Here is an 18,117-nt window from a genome sequence, read left to right as displayed (position 1 = left end):
AGCTCTGTCTTACTTCTGTAAGAATTCTGTATGTCAGGTCTGAGTTGTCTTGACTTGAAGATTAAATGAGTCCTTCATTACCCCCAGCTTTAGACTTAAAGATATGGCTGCATTCGATACAGTTTATTTAGAAACTTCCCAAGTTACCATGTTCTAGACCTAGGACTGGTATTGCAAGAGTCTTGTGATCTCAGCTTGTTGTTATTTACACTCTTTTCTTGGGGTACTGACATATTTCCAGTAGGACCAGTCATTTTTGTCAAATGCAAAGCAAAGCCTTGTGTTCTGAATTTTGAACTCTTTGATAAAATGGAATGTATCGCTTGGTTCTGAGTGTTCTTTTTTGCATAAAAATCTGCAAAGAAGAAAAGTGAGAAAATTTAATATATAAAGGACAGATTTAATTTTTTAAAGTAGAAACTGTTCATCATAACTCAGTCTTATTTTACTAAGGCTGAGGTGTGTAAGAGAGGCCTTCTCTGAACTTTTACCTGTCCAAATGCCTTTCTTGTAGTTGTGATGTTTCCTCCAAAGGTGACTTGGCTTTTTTTTTTTTGTCAGTTTACCAATTTATGTCCCCTAAAGACATGTCATGGAAGAATCTACCCCTTTGTTCTGGAATTGGGTGGTCTTACATTTTGAAGTATTTGTTTTTCATCAGACATTGGTTAAAAAAAAAGAAATTGTAGTCCATGGACATAAGGTTCCTCTTTTTTAACAAATGTCTGGAAAAGATCAAGCCCTGTTTGAAACTAATGGTTTACTGATACAAATTAGAATTGTCTGGAAAAACATGACTGTATTTCCCATCAGATCAGATAATGAGTAAGTCATAACATACAGGTCTGAAACTTGAAGCTATAAATTAAATTTCTGTTTGTTTAGAAATATGTTAAGTACACATTTACTGTCCTTCAAAGGAAATTCTTTTCATGGTTAACTTACAAAACAGCACTGTTGGCATTTTTAGCCACATGTATTAGTCATTTTGGGAGAGTGTTGCTGGGTTGTGTTTATATGAAAACTACTATGCTTTTGTGGGAAAGCAGATAACCATCTTCTCTCAGGTCTATGCATTTGTGGTAACCTTTTCTCTCTGCCTGCACACCAAGCTTACCTGTGTTTGCATTTAGTGAGTTCCACTACATAGTACCTGGGTGCAGGTAGCTGTGTCTACATTCTGTAGCAGAAGAGCATGCTTTATTTAGGTAAAATGTTTAAGCAGGTAGTGTATGTTTGCTAATGAAATGTAAAAATTCAACTGATGATCCAACTCGCTAATGTGCTAAACTAGCATTTAACAGCAAGATCTGCAAGTGTGAAAGATGAGTTTTCAGTTAATTTAGCTTTTCAGTTTAAATGGTTTAGTTGAAGTTAAACTTGGGGAATGTAAATGAAAGCAGGAAATATTTTTTTCTTCTAAATGGCAAATAGGATAGGATGAGTTTGGAGAATGCTGAAAAACATAATAAACACAACTATTCTAGCTTTTTTTAATTTTAGGTATGTTGAGCATTTGTAATTTAGCCCAAGTGAACCTATACACTAGTAGTGATACACTTAATAGAAATATTTATGATCTGCCAGTTAATAAAACCAATCTGAATATAGAATATGAAGCCCAAATAATTGTCGTATTGTAAACTGTAATGTTGTGTTAATTCCCCTCCAAAAGGCACAAAAATGTTTCAAAGGTCATGCAACTGCAGATCAGCAGGTTTTGATGTGGGTTCAACCAGACCTTCCCAGGAGGCAGAGATGCAAAGCAAACTGTTGGCTCATGTTAGCTGTGGTTGAAAAAAGTATCTGAATCAGTCTGCTCGGGCTAAAATATATTTATTCATCAGTTTTGGGTGTATGAGTGGCTGGCTGGCTGGCAACTTCTAGTATGACATAGATCAACTTGCAGTGAAGGAATGTTTAATAAGAAGAAAAGGTCTGGTTTGAAGATTTTCTGGATTTTCTCTGCTAAATGTTACTCTGCCTATCAACTAGTCCAGTTGCTTCAGGTACTTGAAAATGAAAGTTTCTCAAGGAACATGTGCTTCTAGCTGATAAATGCTAAATTAAAGCTAGAAAAACGTTTCAGTTGTTAGGAAGTATCTATTTTAAGTCTTAGCATTTCAGCAAGGGGGTAAGGATTGGGCTTTTTAAAAGAAAAAATAATATTTTTACATGACTCCTTGCTCTTGGCATAGGTTTTAATTACACTGTGCTGTTTAAGATGCAAATCAAGGATAATATGAAGCTAAGCTTTTTACTGAGGGCTTTGGTGCCTTTATTGTAAAATACCTCCTGTTTCTCTGTTTAGATCTTAAGTTACTATTTTATTAAAAATTTGTACTGAATTTGTAAAGTAAATGTATTTCAAACTCAGTATTCAAGCATTTCAGTTCAGGAGAAAAGTAAATGGATATTTGTAAAGAATATGTAACAGTTTTTCTCTGCTTTTGGTTTTTCACCCCTTTTGTTTGAAGAAAAGCCCAAACAGTTTGTCTGGTTTCTTTTTCTCCCTTATCAGTTTGATCAGATATTTGATATTTAATTTCTTTTGGTTTAAACATGTGAAGTGTTAGTGTTTCTGTTTTGAGCACTGATGTGAAACTACAAATGTAATTATGTTTACTAGAAATAATGTTAATTATACCAGAAGTTATTTCCAAACTGTAAATGCTGATGTCATCCTGTCAAAATAAAAATGTGGAAATAAATATGAAGTTACAATATTAATTAAATTTAATCTTTACTGAAATCCTTGCAAAGCTAAATATAACTTTTCCTGAAAAGCTTGTGTATGCAAGAACAGTCTGGGGTATAAATGTCTGTTTTTCAGGTACTTTAACAGCAAAGTGAATTGGGACATGATGATGGATAAATATAAACTCTTAAAAGTTTTTTTCAAATGAGTTGTGGTGTCTACAGCAGCACTAAACTAATTCTGTGAAACTTCCCAATATGAAGATTTGTTTTGGGTTCCAAAACCTGGTTCGTTTAGAACTCAGTTTTAGACTGGAACATTCCTAGAATGTGAAATAATATATAAACAAGCAAAAGCAAGCATAGAAGTAGTTACCAACATTTTATTTATTCTTAGTTCCAGAACCCGTACAAAAACCACATGAAGGACCTGGAGAAATGGGGAAGCCTGTGGTCATTCCAAAAGAGGAGCAAGAAAAAATGAAAGAAATGTTTAAAATAAATCAATTTAATTTAATGGCAAGTGAAATGATTGCACTCAACAGATCATTGCCTGATGTCAGGTTAGAAGGGTAAGTGCTTTATATTGTATTAAAAATGTACTGTACTTAAATGAACAGTGTCCTAAGAGTGATCCAAAAGATTTCAGTTCTCTATTAATTCAAAGCTCTGTGTTAATGTTGAAATGAAAAGTAGGAGGGTTTCCTATATATATCTGACTTATTTGTAAAATGAGATTGAACAGGAGAAACCAGGTTGCTTCAGTGTTCTTTAAATTTGAATCTGATTACAAGTATGAAGGTTGTTCAGGGAACAGCAACTAATTTGGTTGAATAAAACAAAGTTAACCTAAGACTTGGCATTTCAGGAAAGAATTAGGTTTTTAAAAAAATTCATTTACCTCTTGTAAAAAGGCAGAGTACAATTCTGCATTATATGGAATAGAAAAAATTTGATGAGGAATAGGTGAAAAATTTCTTACCTAATGAAATGTGCAAAGCCTGATTTAGTTTGCATTATAATTTTTCTATTATTCTTCTGGTTTGGTTTTGATCTTGCCTCTGAAATATTGATCCTTTCAAAGCTATTGGAGTCACAAGTAATTAAAAAGAAAATAGTAGCCTTGTTTTAAATAAAAATAAGATTACTTTATTCTCCTGGGGCTACTCTGGCGGGGTAGCTGAGGACTCCCCCCACCCCAAGCCCCCTTTGTTTATAAAAGGGACTTTCAATTTAAATAAAGCTCATGAAACAAGATTTTTTTCCCAGGCAATTATCTTCATTCTCCTGCAGGAATCCTGATATAGAAAGCTCTGATGTTGCTGCTTCTTTATACAGAAATTCTGGTGGTGCTGGTGTTCTTAATAATTGAGCTATATGTTTTTCAAAAATATTATTTCTGAAGTTTGAATTAATGTAACTTTCCAAGTGATTTTCAGATTTCTTATTAGTCACATTTTATGGTAATCACTTGCCTATTTTTCAGTATAAGGGAAGAAGGCAAATAGTGAACTTGCAGGATTTTCTTTCTTAAATCAGCAGATGTTATGTGAGGAGGGTTAATTGTTTCATGTTACTGCTCTGGTCATGGCTGTAAAGTGCTGACTTCCACCAGTTAACAACTTGTAGTTAGCATTCTCAACTGGTCTTTGCTTTGAGGAAAATGAGTTTTGGTTTTGAGACTTTTGTCAAAGCTGGATGCTAATTTGGGGTAATTACTCTCTTTTGGTTTTGGGGTTTTTTTCTGCAACAGTTGAATGAAAGAAATTAACAGAACTTTAGGCACTTGGTTATTTGGAAGGGAAACATGAGTAATTATTTTTTTTTTTATTATGACCCTAGAAGTATCGAGGAAACTAAATGGCATTATCTGTTTATCAGCATTCAATTAAAAAAATCTGTATTTTTATAATGTAAGTACAAGCATAAGAAAATAAAGTTGTGGATCTATAAAGTTGACTTGATTTTACATTTTGTAAATTCTAGGCTTTGAATTAACTGAAAACTGAAAGAGAAATTTTTAACAGAATTTTACTTCCTAAGCATCAGTCAAGCTTTTGCTGGCAAATGAAATTATAACTTTATTTTAAAGTTGAGCTATAGGAAATTTTGACTTGCAGATTGAGCCGTGCCTTTGCACTTACTGTGCTTCACAGCAAGATATGCAATATAAACTTAGTAATGTTGCATTTGTTTCTCTTGTTCATTTGTATGGACTCAAATTCTATCAAAATACTGTGTGTAGGAGAGTAGAGTCATAAAATAAAATTTTAGGTAAACTGTTAGGGCAGAGCTGGATGCTCCTTTTGTAAATTGCTACCAATAATTTTAACATTTTTTTGCTGTGTGCATTTTTATTAGATTGTGAGAAAAAAATGATCCCTAAAAACCTCCTCCTTTTGTCATCTTTTTGGTGTGTTCTTGGTAAGATCACACGAAATTAACAAGGCTGGGGAGCATTGTAAGATTTCCCAGCAAATCTGAGAACAATAGACAAGGGTATCTTAATCTGTGTGTGTGGGGATTAGTGTTACTTTCCAAGAGTACTATAGCCATTTTCAGAACTATAGAAAACTATAAATGTTTTCCAGTGTTGTGTGTGTGTGTCTTATTGCAGTCTTTATCTGATTGTTCAAAATGCTCACATGGTCAGGAGCACTGTCTGCTGTGTTAGTAGTGTTGCTATATTTATAATTTGTTCTATCTATGTATCCCTGATAATATGGAAACAGTTCTGGGAGAAGGCAAATGGATAATTTCTGATAATTTCTTGCCACATTTACATGGTTACTGCCTGGCTTCCAGTAGCACTTTCAGTCGAGGTTTTGAAAAAGTGGGATATGTTCAAGGGCATACTTTGTGTTCAACCATGTAATTTGCTTCACAGGCTTTGTGGGTTGGTTCCTTTAATGTGATATGGGGGGAAGAGATGACTGTGTCGAGTCCAATAATTCTCTGGTATGTTTTTCTGAAATACAGAAATATGTAGAAGTGGGTTGTTTGGTTTTTTTTTTTCCAAATGGCTAATCATTAAAAAACTGGTGGAAGTCATTGTGCCAGGACCAATTTACCACATGTATTTAATGGGGATGGCATAACCTGTCAACTGCAGAGCAGCTTTTGAAGTAGTTGAAATTATCCTTAATTCTAATTTCTGATTCTGCCAAAACCCTCTGTCACCTGTGTGAAAGCAAGCATGTTTGTGGACCTGCTTGGTCCTTGGGGCAGTGATTTCCTTCATGGGTTACATGTTCTGTCTGGCATGTCTGCCTCTGGGTGCTTTGTAGCTCAATCTCTAGAAGTCACCCCCTGCAGGCATTATGTTTGTGTTATGGCCAAGAAATTTTGTTTCTTTACTAGCAAAACAAATATGTGAGCTGATTTAATAACTTCTAGGCACTTCTGCAGCTCTGGGAACTCCTTAGTAGAAGACATCTACAGAAGCTGAAATCTATGTTCTACTGAGCTGTGCCCCAGTCATATTAACATATTATTTGTGCCAAATAATGAAAATATTTGGCACAAAATTACTGAGGCACATAGATGCTTTTAAAATAACTGACATATGCCTGAGTTGCTAGTCATTTGTGTCTGTAATTGGGAGTGTTATTTACATATTCTTCTTGTTATCCCAAATACATCATTTGCTTAACAGAAAAAAACTGAACCAGAACTAATTTTTTTTAGCCTGGGTACCTCCCTGAGTCTGGACTGGGGCATGTTAATTTAACTAACTAATGTAACTGGCAGTGCCACAACCTCTGGAGGGATGTTGTTGCTGGGAGAGAAGCAGATGTGGGTAGCAGATTGGTTTTAAGTTGTTAATAGAATAATTCTTGAAGCAAGTCATATTCTGGTCTGTGAATCAGTCATTGAAGTGGGAGCTAATTCACAGTTGCCAGGAAAATAGGCAACTGTGGGCTTGACATGATAGCTAAGAGTAAAAGATGGGTCATTGGGAACACTAAAGTCTTGACTTGATTTTGCTGAAGATGAGGCAGGCAATCAATAAAATAGGTGTCATAGACTAGAATAGGTGTTCAGCTATGCTTATGTGTCTTAGCCCAATATTCAAGCTGGAAAGTAGTAAATACATGAATTTTGTATGTGTCATATTACTTAGTTTTGCTCTCGGTGCTGTTGGAGGTGACTTAGAAGCTCATTTGTGAAATGAATAAGTATTGTGTTCTAAGGCTGGAATTTCCAAGCTGTAGTCACTACTTAAGAATTTGTGGAATATACAAAGCATTTAAGGAGACATTTGGGTACCTGGTGTGAGAGTTTAAATCAAATTCTTACTTTTTGCGCTAGAAAAGAGCATCTTCAAACACTTTTCTGGGCTCAAGTGGTCAAGACTGGAAGAAGTGGAGGTGTAGCAGGGACAGGAAAACATAATATGGTTCATGTAAGCTCTGGTCCCCAGTGGAGCTTATGATGCAGCTCTATGATGTGAGCTTCTCCAAAAAGAGCAGCAGCAAGAAGCATGTGGGTAGCTTCAGAATACTGTAGCAACCCTGTCTCCAAGGCTCCAGGTTTTGTTGTACTTGTCATAAGATCTTTTAGTTTTGTTACTTAGTTGGTATAATTTTGCCAGAGCTAAAAATATCAGGCATCTTATACCTGAGTTAGTTCTGCATAATATTTGGTATCTTTTAACTGCCCTTTTGTCAAGCTGTCTGCATTCAGGAGGCAGGCACGTTAGATTTTGAGTTGTACAGATGGTGTTAAGGTATAACCAGAGTTTTGGGCCAGATGGTCCCATGTATTTGAGTGAACTGGGTCTGAATTCATATGAACTGTGACTTCAGCCAGTTAACAGGAGAGAAGGATGCAGATCTCTAAGACCTAAATGTTTGACAAGTACAGTAATGTGGTCAGCTTAAGTTATTATTAAAGGTTGGTTTGCTGAATCAAGCTATCCTGCTCAGTTCCTGCCACCAAGCTTACTTTCACAATCAGGAGGAAATAGACAATTTTATTTCTTTGGTTTAAAGCCAGTCTTCTAAGTTTAAATTACAAGATTGCTTAGAGTTTATAGCAATTATGCTGGGCTTCTTTCTGAGTGAGTCCTTCGTATGACTAATTCTGTTTTTTATTTGAATCGTATTTGGATTTAGGCACTTTTAATTATATGATAAAATATACAAATGTCCTGTTATGGGACTGCAATTTGACTTTCATGAGTGTGCTTTAAAAATATATTGTTATTTTTAAGCCTAAAACGTACATGTGAGAATACACTGGAATTTGGATTTTTAACTTCTCAAAACAAGTTGCTGTGCTGTATACTGTAAGATACTACAGGTGACTCATAATATGACACATTCATAAAACTTACAAAATCCCTGTGTGAGGAAAATATTTTGAGTAAACCTATTCAGAGTAAAATTAGTAAAGGCACACAAACAAGAGCATGCTGTTGGAACTGAAATGTGTGATATTTTACGGGCTTTTTAAACGGCAGCACTTGAAGTATTGACTTCTGCATGAGGCATGTGAAGGTGTGCTTGCTTTTATTTATTTTTGTGTAGGAGAAGAGTTGAAGTGGTAATTTGATACTACCTACATTTGGAGAAAAGGTGGAGTGCAGCCAGGAGTCTTCCCACTGCTCCTGTTGATCCTGATCTGTCAGCTGTGTGGCCATGGCATTCACTGGCTCAATGGATTGCACAGCAAAAGGGGGAAAAAAGTGTATTTTGGTGGATCAGCAAACTGAAGCAACAGACCCCACAGTTATACAGTCTGGTGCAAATAAGAGGGTAATATAAACCTGTAGTGGTGAAAAGTGCTGCTTTTGGCAGCAGCTCACTGTTGCACTGAATTATGTGTAACATGGGGAGAAAAAAGCCTTTCTGAAAGAAAATATGAATTAAAATCCCTATGTGATCATGGGGATTTAAATAGCTCTATAAATTGTGATATGCTTTGTGAACTTCAGGTATTCATTTAGCTCAGGTCATAGCAATGCAAATAATTTAAAAAAAGTTGTCACCATAGGTGGTGGAAAACTTCAGAAGTCTGATCAATGTTTGGTTACAAGCTTGAAATCCAGGCTGTTAATTCAGCTGGCACTTGTGAAGGAAATCTACTGCTCTGATGACCAGCAATGTCACGATGGAAGTCTAAAAGCCTAGAAGGTAAAGACTGCGTAATTCTTTCAAATAGAAAGCCTTCTTGGCTTTTGGGGTGCATATAGCTTGTTACTGGCCCACTGCAGAATTGATATTTGGAAATGTTCTTGTTCACATCAACTTTGTGAGTTGGCTTGAAGAAATTGCCAATAAGTCTTTTTCCTACAGAAAGTTTAGAAGGGAAAGGTCACTTTTAAAATCAGCTTGCTTGCTGTAAACTTTTTTTTTTTTAATACATGTGTGTCTGTATATACACACAAACACTTGTCAATCTCCTCAGTTATGAGTGTCTTCCATTTTGGATGAGCAGCCATATCCTGAACTTCATTCAAATTGATAGGTCAAGTATGGAACACAATTTGGCTAAAAAATTTGTTTGGTTTCAGTCTTTGAAGACAGAATTGTTCTTGCTTCTGTCAAGAGATGCTTTCCTGTGATCAGTTTTAGGATAAGGAAAATTGTCAATTGCAGCTAATTACTTTTGTGAAATTCTGCTTGAATTTTGTAACCACAATGGTTTTAAGAACCATTTTGGATTTTATTTCCAGGGTCTAAAGAAGATTTCTACTTGACTCATGAGATAATGCTACCTTTCTTATATCCAAATCTTTGAGATCAGAAGAAAGGAAAATTTCATACTCTTGATGTCAGGTAAATTATGAAATACTATTGAAAGCAGACATTAAGCTGGTTGGGTTGATATTTAAATAAGAAATTTGTCTGCATTCAGGCTCCCTGTTCTGAAAGATTAATTGGAGTTGTGATATGAATCACAGAAGTTAAAACATCTTTCTTAACCAAATTTTTCTTATTTGATTGGAAGAAATAGCATGAGGGGTAGCATGAAGTTCTGTGCAACCTACAGCACAACCTCTTTCTGAGGCCACAAGTGTGGTTGTATGCAAAGTCTGTGTAGTGAAAAGCTGTTTGGCATGTTTTGGCAGTGATTCCATCTTTCTTGAAAGAATTGGTTTTAGCTGTCTTGTTTCAGTGTGAAAACTTTATGAAGCCCTCAATATGAGGGTTTGGGGTATTCTTAACATTTGTCTCAGAAGCAGATTTATTAACACTCTTGCTCATAACCATGATGTGAGGCTGCTGCTCATATCCAGGGAAGATTTAAGTCAGTGTTCATCAGAAACAAACCACTTGGCTTGACATTGGTGATTGCTGTAGTGTTTTGGCACTGCTACAGGGCGTTACCCTCTGGTGGAAATGTAGGTCAGTCTCAGCAGCTTCAGGGGGACTGAGGCTTATTTCAAAACTGTTTCACCTGTTATTTAAGTAGAGAGGTCTTTTTGCTTTGGGCATAGCTGTGTCTCAGCTTAGTTACGTTAATTCTATTGTTGGCTGTAACTTACGGCAAATGGACAGGTGAACAATGGAGTACTGGCATTTTATGGCACTGCAGTGATGTTCACCAGATATCTGTCATTAGAGTCTGAAATTTCATGAGGCGTTCAGGTTTCTTGATTTGCTTCTCTATTGATTTGACATTACCTTTGGTAGCCTCAATAGAAATGTGTGTTTTCAAGCCTAAGGATACTGATGCTTACTTCCCAGAGACTCCAGTATAATTTAATGCTGAAGATTATGTTGTTTGTACTTAACCAGTAAAACTGAAGAGACTTATTACAGGGGCTCTACTGTGTAGCATTTCCTCAAAACTCCAATTCCAACCTGATTTTCATCAAGACTTGAATTATTCCTTTGTCAGATTTAAATTCTGGGGTGCAATTTATTTATAAGTTCAGCTTTTATTTACAACTGTTGTTTGTAGTATGCAAGATGAAAGATTGTATTAAATCTGTAAGAGGACTAAATATGTTTCGTTCCCTGCCCAATCTGTTGCTAGTACAGCTTTCAACTCTACTGAAAATGTGTCGGTATTATATTGCATTATATTGCACATATAAGCTCCAATCTAAGGTCCACTAGGATTTCCCAACTGAGCTGCTTAATTCACAGAAGACTCTTTTGCTTGTGTTCCATCTCTGTTCTTCTATCAGAGTGCTCTGGGTTGCGTGGCTGGGTAGGAAAACAAGGGCTGCAGAGTTGTTTTACTGCTGCTAATGATTTTGAGCTATGGTAACTTACTGGTCATGCCTTGTAGCTATGAAAGGCTGGTAGAAACTGGCAATAAGATTAGTATAAGTCATAGCAAATCATAGCTCATGTTTTGTCTGAGTCTATTTATTTTCATAATTAGGTAAGCGTGAGTAACCTTGTTTTGAAAATTTGATATTAAAAAAAAGTCTGATGTTAGTTGTCTTCTCATTGCTTCTCTGTGGTGGATAATGTGTTGGAAGCTTCAAAAGGGTAGAGATTTTCCCTGTGATATTTAGAAATTTAGCATTTATTTCTAATGCATAATATGATTATGATGCCATCATTCTTAAAATGACCTTTTTTTCATGTTTTGCCTTGCTGTATAAACATTATAATAGTACATAACTGATTTCCTCAAAGATCTGTGCCCTGTTTAGCTTTTTTGGGGTGTGATTCTTTAGCCTGTGAAGTTTTTAAGAGCTATCAGGGTATTAAATCCCATTTATTACCTTACTTTCAGCAATGATTTCGCATTACTTTGAAGGGTGTGCATACAGATCACTGCTAACATTGTAGATATTTATCTTCCAAGATATGACAGTATTACACATGTAACACTCCCTCTTGAGTTTTAGAAACAATTTCTAAGTGCATTGATCCATTAATGCAATATCACAGTATTGATAAAATGCCAAGTGCTTTTCTGTAATAAGATGGCTGCACCTTTTTTTTTAAGGTGAAATTTGAAGGTTTTGTGAAGGTCCCAACAGAAAACTGGAAGAGGTGGTGTTAGGGTAGCAAAGGGTGGTGTCTGTCCTAAATTCCTGGTGTCTCTGTGGCTCCAGTGAGGGTGGCTGGAGAGGATAAGCTTCATTGATCTCTTGAGTACTGAGCAGAGCTGATAGTTATCAAAATTTCACTTTCTGAGGAATTCAAATGAAGGATCTTGTAAGATCACCTGGTAGATTTCTGTTCCTGCAGTGGTATAGTACATTTTTCTCATTCCTTCCCTGGCATGAAAGAAGAGAGGCTTCCAATTCTGCCAGGTGTGGAGGAGAGTTGAGAGGATATGCTTGTGGTGGTGTAGGCAACACAAAATGAAGAGTTATCATATTTCCTTGCAAGGTGTTGCTGAAGCAGCAATTAAACTCCGAGATTTAAGGGTTTAATTTTGTTTAGACAGAATTACCTTACTTTTGTGTCTCTTCTGGTTATTTTTGTAATGTCTCTTGTGGACTATTTGTATTCTGGGCTGGAGGAGAAAAGAGGAAAGCAGTTTACTGGGAGGCTTTCCAAGTTCACTTGAAGTAGCATCAGCTAGTTACTAAACTGCTATACATAATCCACTGAATAAAGTTCTTTTTAAGATTTTTTTCTGATCATCTCCATACGAAAGACAATCTCTAAACATACAGAGCTTTTATATAAGACTCAAATAACACTTCACAAAAGGTCACAATCATGGAAAAGCATAGTACAACCTAAAGTTGCTTTTGGCCTGCCTTCCATTTAAAAAAGATTTGCAGTGGATTTGAAGCTTTGATAGCAGGCTACAGGGTGTTAGGGACAACGCCTTGTATTTATTTTGCTGTCACTGTTCTACAGCAGTGTTATATACATATGTGCTAGATCTGTCCTCCTTCCTTTGCTTTTAGTTTGTTAAACTTGAATTTAAGTTAAGACCTGTTACCCTGCCTTGTTTTCTTGCAGAGATATGAACTTAAAAGTAACCATGCAGTTCTCAGGAACCAGGCCAAAGTATTCTGAATATATGATGCAAAATTGCAAAAAGGTGAAGTTCTGTGAAGAATTTGTTATAAGTGTCTTAAAAATGTTGGAGCAGAGTCATATCTTTATAGTCCTGTGGCTCCTTTGTAAAACAGCTTTTTAAAGTATAGCTTGTAAGCTCAGTTATTTTTCTCTAATCTGATTTTGATGTGCCATTAAAGATCTTGGATAACTAATTATATTTCCTAAGTACATGAAAGAAACAGTCAAATATTAGGGAGAAGTATGAGGGTAATGCAGCTGACAATGGGGATTTCAATGCATGAGGAGCCTTGCTATGGAGTAAAGAACATTACTGCTTTGAGCATTGGGATGTGTGCATCAAGAAACTGAGGCTAACCAGGCTTTTTGTCTTGATCATGATTTAACAAACTGGCCTATTCTTTTTCTGTGTCTTCGGATAATGGGACAGTAAGTCTCTGTTTGCATTTAAAACATCTGACATTTTGGAGGAGTTTCAACAATCTAAGTAATATATGGAGTCACATTAGCTGAGAGTTTGCATGGTGAGTGCTGTAGATTAAGGAAAGGATGATTCATTCCATGTGAAGTTGACATTCTCAGCTGTTGTTTGGAGTCTTCATTAAATTACTGGAGATGGTATGCCTTCCTAATATTATGCACTCAATTTTAAAATTGTTTAGGGCATGATCCTACAAAAGGAACATAATGCAGTGAATTAAAATTCAAATTGTCTTTAATTCACATCCTATGTGTCATACCCCTCACGGTTATATTCTGCTACTAATGTTGCATAACTTGCTTGAAACTAATGCTCTATTTTAAATTCTGCAGTAATCACTTTCTGGGATAATTGGCTTTTAAAGGAAAGGCAAAAAGGATTCTTCATTTAAATGTTTGTTAGTAAGGCTATAACATGAGGTTTACATGGAGGGCTAACATTCTATTCACAGGTGTCAACTACTTTGTCTTATGTTCTGCAGCAGTATATTCCTGTGGGGAGGAATTTGTCAGTGGTTTCAAAATTAAAAGCAAAGTTGTTTGTTTATTTAGTTGTATATATTCACAAAAAATATTGTACAAATAAAGCTAAAAGATATATATAGAAAGGCAGGTGAAAGGAGTATTAAAAATAAGATATTTACTATTAGGTCTGTCTTTTATCCTGCCTGCATCATGAATCTTTCCAGAATAACTTCACAGTAAGTGCCATATTAAGAATAGTATTTGAAAATTTCCAAGCCAGTGTTGTTATGAAGTTCCTTCATAATAAGGTTGCCATGGCAGCCTTTTACATATTGGTAAACAAGCCAGCCTAGGTAGCTCTTAAATTGTTATACCAGAAGGTGATGGTCTCTGGGGATGGCAATAGGCAAGTCTCATTGTGGAAAGGAGGATGTTCAGCTTTTGCAGGACAGGGCTGTAGGAATGCTTTGCAGGAAGGGCAGGTGTCCCAGAAAAATCCCTGTATGCTTTCCTCTTAGCACTAAAAAGTTTCCATTCAAAGTTGGATCTTAAGTGTTTTGATCTATTTATACTTCAGACAATGTAATGGTTTATAAACATGGTAGTCCCTGGTCACTTGACTGGCTTTTGTTATACCAGTTCATTGAACTGAGGTCAGTAAAATATGTTTTTGGGTTTTTTTTTGTCACACCATAAATAAAGGCAATGATGGGTATGATCTATTTACAGTAGTGTAATTACTAATTACAGTAGTGTATCCTGTGGCTATCCCAGCAAGATGTTCTTGGTGACTGACACATTGTTCCTGCTTTTCACAGAGAACTGCTAACAAGCTTCTCTTAACTTTTTTACAAATACTCTGCCAAAAACTAGAGGAACAATTGGTGGGTTTGTATTGCAACTGTAGCTGAAGGTCTACAATCAGACACTTATTTTCTGGTCTAGGGAGCAGTGCAGCAGCAGGAATAAAACACAGAGAATTTGGTTTGAAAGTAGCAAAATGGGCTTGACAAACATGGGGGAAAAATTAATTGGCGTGTGATTGAATTTGTCACCTGAAATCCATAGCACTTCTGTAAAAAGCTGTTTAATTTTTCAAGTTATACCACAAAAATAGCTTTAGTGGTTGGCATGTTTTGCAAGTTTTGTGTTTGTGAATTACATCAGAAAATGTAGGGTTATATGGCTGCTTTCCCTAAAAATTTTATGATGTTCATGTCATTGAGGTGAACAATTACATTTGGCTGTAATTGCATAGTCAGCATATTATTACAGTGCTGATCCTATTGCTTCAGTTCTCAGAAATGAAACATGATTCCACAGAAGCACTTCGAGATACATCTTGGCTTGTACCTGAACTTACTCGTTACTTTTCTGGGATCTGGAGGGCACACTGGGCTTTTGTCACCACCTCAGACCTGAAATGCCTGTATGCTATGAGAGCTGTTCTCAGTTAGAACAGCCCTGACTAACCAAGTCATCTAGGAAAAAAAAATTATTTTGGGAGCCCACTTTTATCTGATGTTTGATGTTCCTGATTTTTCCAAAGGGGAAAAAAGGGTAGAGAGAGATCCCAACATCATGACTTTTTATTGTCAGGCTGTTTCTTCAGTATTGTTGTTATATGTTTAAGGTAGAGGATACACACTATGTACTTCTCAAGACTTCAAACAGCACAGCTCTTAAGGTTTGTAGAGTATACTTATGCTAAGTATATACTAGTATATACATATATACTAAGGATTGTAATCTATACTTATTAACATATTTTAATAGCATTTAGATCATGCTACATTGAATTGAAATTACTCAACACTTAGGGCTATAATAGGAGCTTTCTTGTTAGAGTGAAGCTCCACTGACTGTTTCTTTTTTCCACTTCAATGTTTTCCTTGTGTTTGACATCTATGTATATCTCATAAGCTTTGGTTCTTCAAGGACTTAATACCATCAAATCGAATGTAAGTTCCTTTGTGTTATTTTGAATGTGCAGGAGGAACAGATCTGTGCAGAGAAGACTTAATTTGTGTTGCTATCTTTTAGAGCAGAATTATATTTTCAGAATTGCTAAGAGTACTTTGAGTACAGCATACTGATTTTTCTAGGAGATACTGAAAATATCACTTGTTTTAAAATAGTATTGCAGAGTGTAAAATGTTGACTGTATCTGGGGTGGCTTGTACTGTGTCATATTTTGCATAAATGTCCTATGTATGCCATTAGGAAAGCCAAGCTTGTGGTCTTCAATGCTAACTTTATGTTAATGTCATTCTTTTTTAATTTGAACTTCTATGGCTCTTCCAACATGTATACAGTGAGGAGGAAAAAAAAACCATTAAATTGTGAAAAATACTTAACTCACCAGTGTTATGAGTACCATGCATGTAGTCTTGGCTTTTTCCAAACTTTAACTGTGTCCAGATTCTTCACCTTTTTTAAGTTATTGTTTGTGTTCATCGTATATTTTTTTTACCACATTTACTTCCTAGTTTAAGTTTACCTTTTTTAATCTTCTCTCTCTCTCTCTCTCTCTCTCTCCCCTCCCCTTCTTACCCCTTACAGCACTAGGGCTTCTCCCTTGGCCTCTGAGAGAATGCAGGCCTAAATTAGGGGCTTGGCTTAGTGTCTCTTCCCAAAAGAGGGGGAGTGGAAATAAATAATCTAGTATCATCTCTGTGTGTTATCAGTATGGATATCTCTTTCATTTCAATACTTTTTAGGTAAAAATAGAAATCTTTGTGCTGTTTTGTCTTGTCATACTTTATTTACCTGATACATTATGAATGTTAGTGTTGATACTCTGAAATAAACCTCAGCATTGGAGTTCCCACGGAAGGGTTTACATTTACAAATATATGGCTTAATTTTGTTCTAGGTGTAAAACAAAGGTGTATGCAGACAACCTTCCCACAACCAGTGTTGTCATTGTTTTTCACAATGAGGCTTGGAGCACTCTCCTACGAACTGTTCATAGCGTGATAAACCGCTCACCTCGACACATGCTGGAAGAAATTGTTCTTGTTGATGATGCCAGTGAAAGAGGTAAGGAGAACATCAGTGCCTTAACTTGCTGCTCTTTTTGGTACAAAAATTGAGACTGACTTTCAGTGGGCTTAGCCCTCCTCAGCAAAACAGTAGCTGGGGTGGGGTAAGGCTGAACAAGCAATGTGCTTGTTTAGAGATGCGGGGGGCTCACACCTTGAGTCCTGTGTCCATTTCTGGGCCCCTCAGTTCAGGAAGGAGATTGAGGTGCTGGAGCAGGTCCAGAGAAGAGCAAGGAGGCTGTGAAGGGATCCAGCACAAGTCCTGTGAGGAAGGGCTGAGGGAGCTGGGGATGTTCAGTCTGGAGAAGAGGAGGCTCAGAAGAGACCTCATCTCTCTCTACAACTCCCTGAAAGAAGGGGGTAGCCAGGAGGGGGTTGGTCTCTTTTCCCAGGCAGCCATCAGTAAGACAAGAGGGCATGGACTTAAGCTCTGCCAGGGGAGGTTTAGGTTGGATATTAGGAAGAAGTTCTTTACAGAGAGGGTGATCAGGCATTGGAATGGGCTGCCCAGGGAAGTCGTGGATTCTCCGTCCCTGGAGATATTTAAAAAGAGACTGGATGTGGCACTCAGTGCCATGGTCTGGTAACTGCAGCGGTAGTGGATCAAGAGTTGGACTTGATGATCTCTGAGGTCCCTTCCAACCCAGCCAATTATATGATTATCTACTGAAAACCAGAGAAAGCTTATCTGTCTGTTTACTTGTCTGTTGATAGTACAGAGTTTGTTTGTGAGTTTATGCCATTACAGCCTTAATTTTTCACTTTGGAATTTTAACATGTTCCTAAAGCTTGAGGGCGTTTCATATTTGATCACCTGGTAAATAAAAACAAAGGCACATTATGTGTTCCTCACATTTAACAAATGTGTTCCTCACACACATTCAAATTTATTGTCAGTACCACCATTAGACTAGGTGCTCAGGAAGATTACTTTTTACTGTTCAGTTACTGGGAAGTTTAAATTCAGTGTCTACATTGTAAGAGATTCCACTTCTTAATAAATAGTATTCCAGATGAAAACTCCATCCTACAGAATAAAACTTTCCATGTGTCATGAAAATAATAGGCAAAACTTGAAGTTGATTATTTTCTAAAAATAAATTTATTTAATTTTACTCTTAATGTTTTTGCAGTCTACGATATAGTAGAAATAACAATGCTCTAGACTATATCTAGATATTTAATTTGTGTTAGTAGTTAATGTTTGACTTTTTCATTGCCTGATCTTTCTTCGTGATATAGGTTATACAATATAACTTGAGGGATAATTTTTTTTCTTGTATTTGTAAGTGGAGATGAGAGCATTACATTTTTTCATGTAAGACTTTTTTTTACATAAAATCAACTTTTTTTCTATATTTCTACATTGCAAGCTTCCTAGTAGGGCTAATAACTAGTAGGCCACTAGAAAGAGGTCTTGGCAGGCATTGGTTTTAGGCTTTTATTTGTATCAGCAGGAATTCCTGTGCTTTATTCATCCT

The 18,117-nt window shown here is 36.3% G+C and overlaps 1 protein-coding gene across 3 annotated transcripts in view; it reads left to right on the top strand.

Moving 5' to 3' along the window:
• GALNT1 (polypeptide N-acetylgalactosaminyltransferase 1) overlaps window positions 1–18,117 on the top strand; it is an 89,678-nt gene that overhangs the window by 48,014 nt on the left and 23,547 nt on the right. For all 3 annotated transcript variants that reach the window (XM_030445539.1, XM_030445538.1, XM_030445537.1), the window contains 2 exons: window positions 3,095–3,269; window positions 16,468–16,634. In XM_030445539.1, coding sequence (XP_030301399.1) covers window positions 3,095–3,269; window positions 16,468–16,634 — 342 coding nt within the window. The remainder of the gene's footprint in view (window positions 1–3,094; window positions 3,270–16,467; window positions 16,635–18,117) is intronic.

Source organism: Calypte anna, chromosome 2 (genome assembly GCF_003957555.1).
Source record: "Calypte anna isolate BGI_N300 chromosome 2, bCalAnn1_v1.p, whole genome shotgun sequence".
Classification (NCBI taxonomy): Eukaryota; Metazoa; Chordata; class Aves; order Apodiformes; family Trochilidae; genus Calypte; species Calypte anna.
This window is presented reverse-complemented; position numbering and strand designations above follow the sequence as displayed.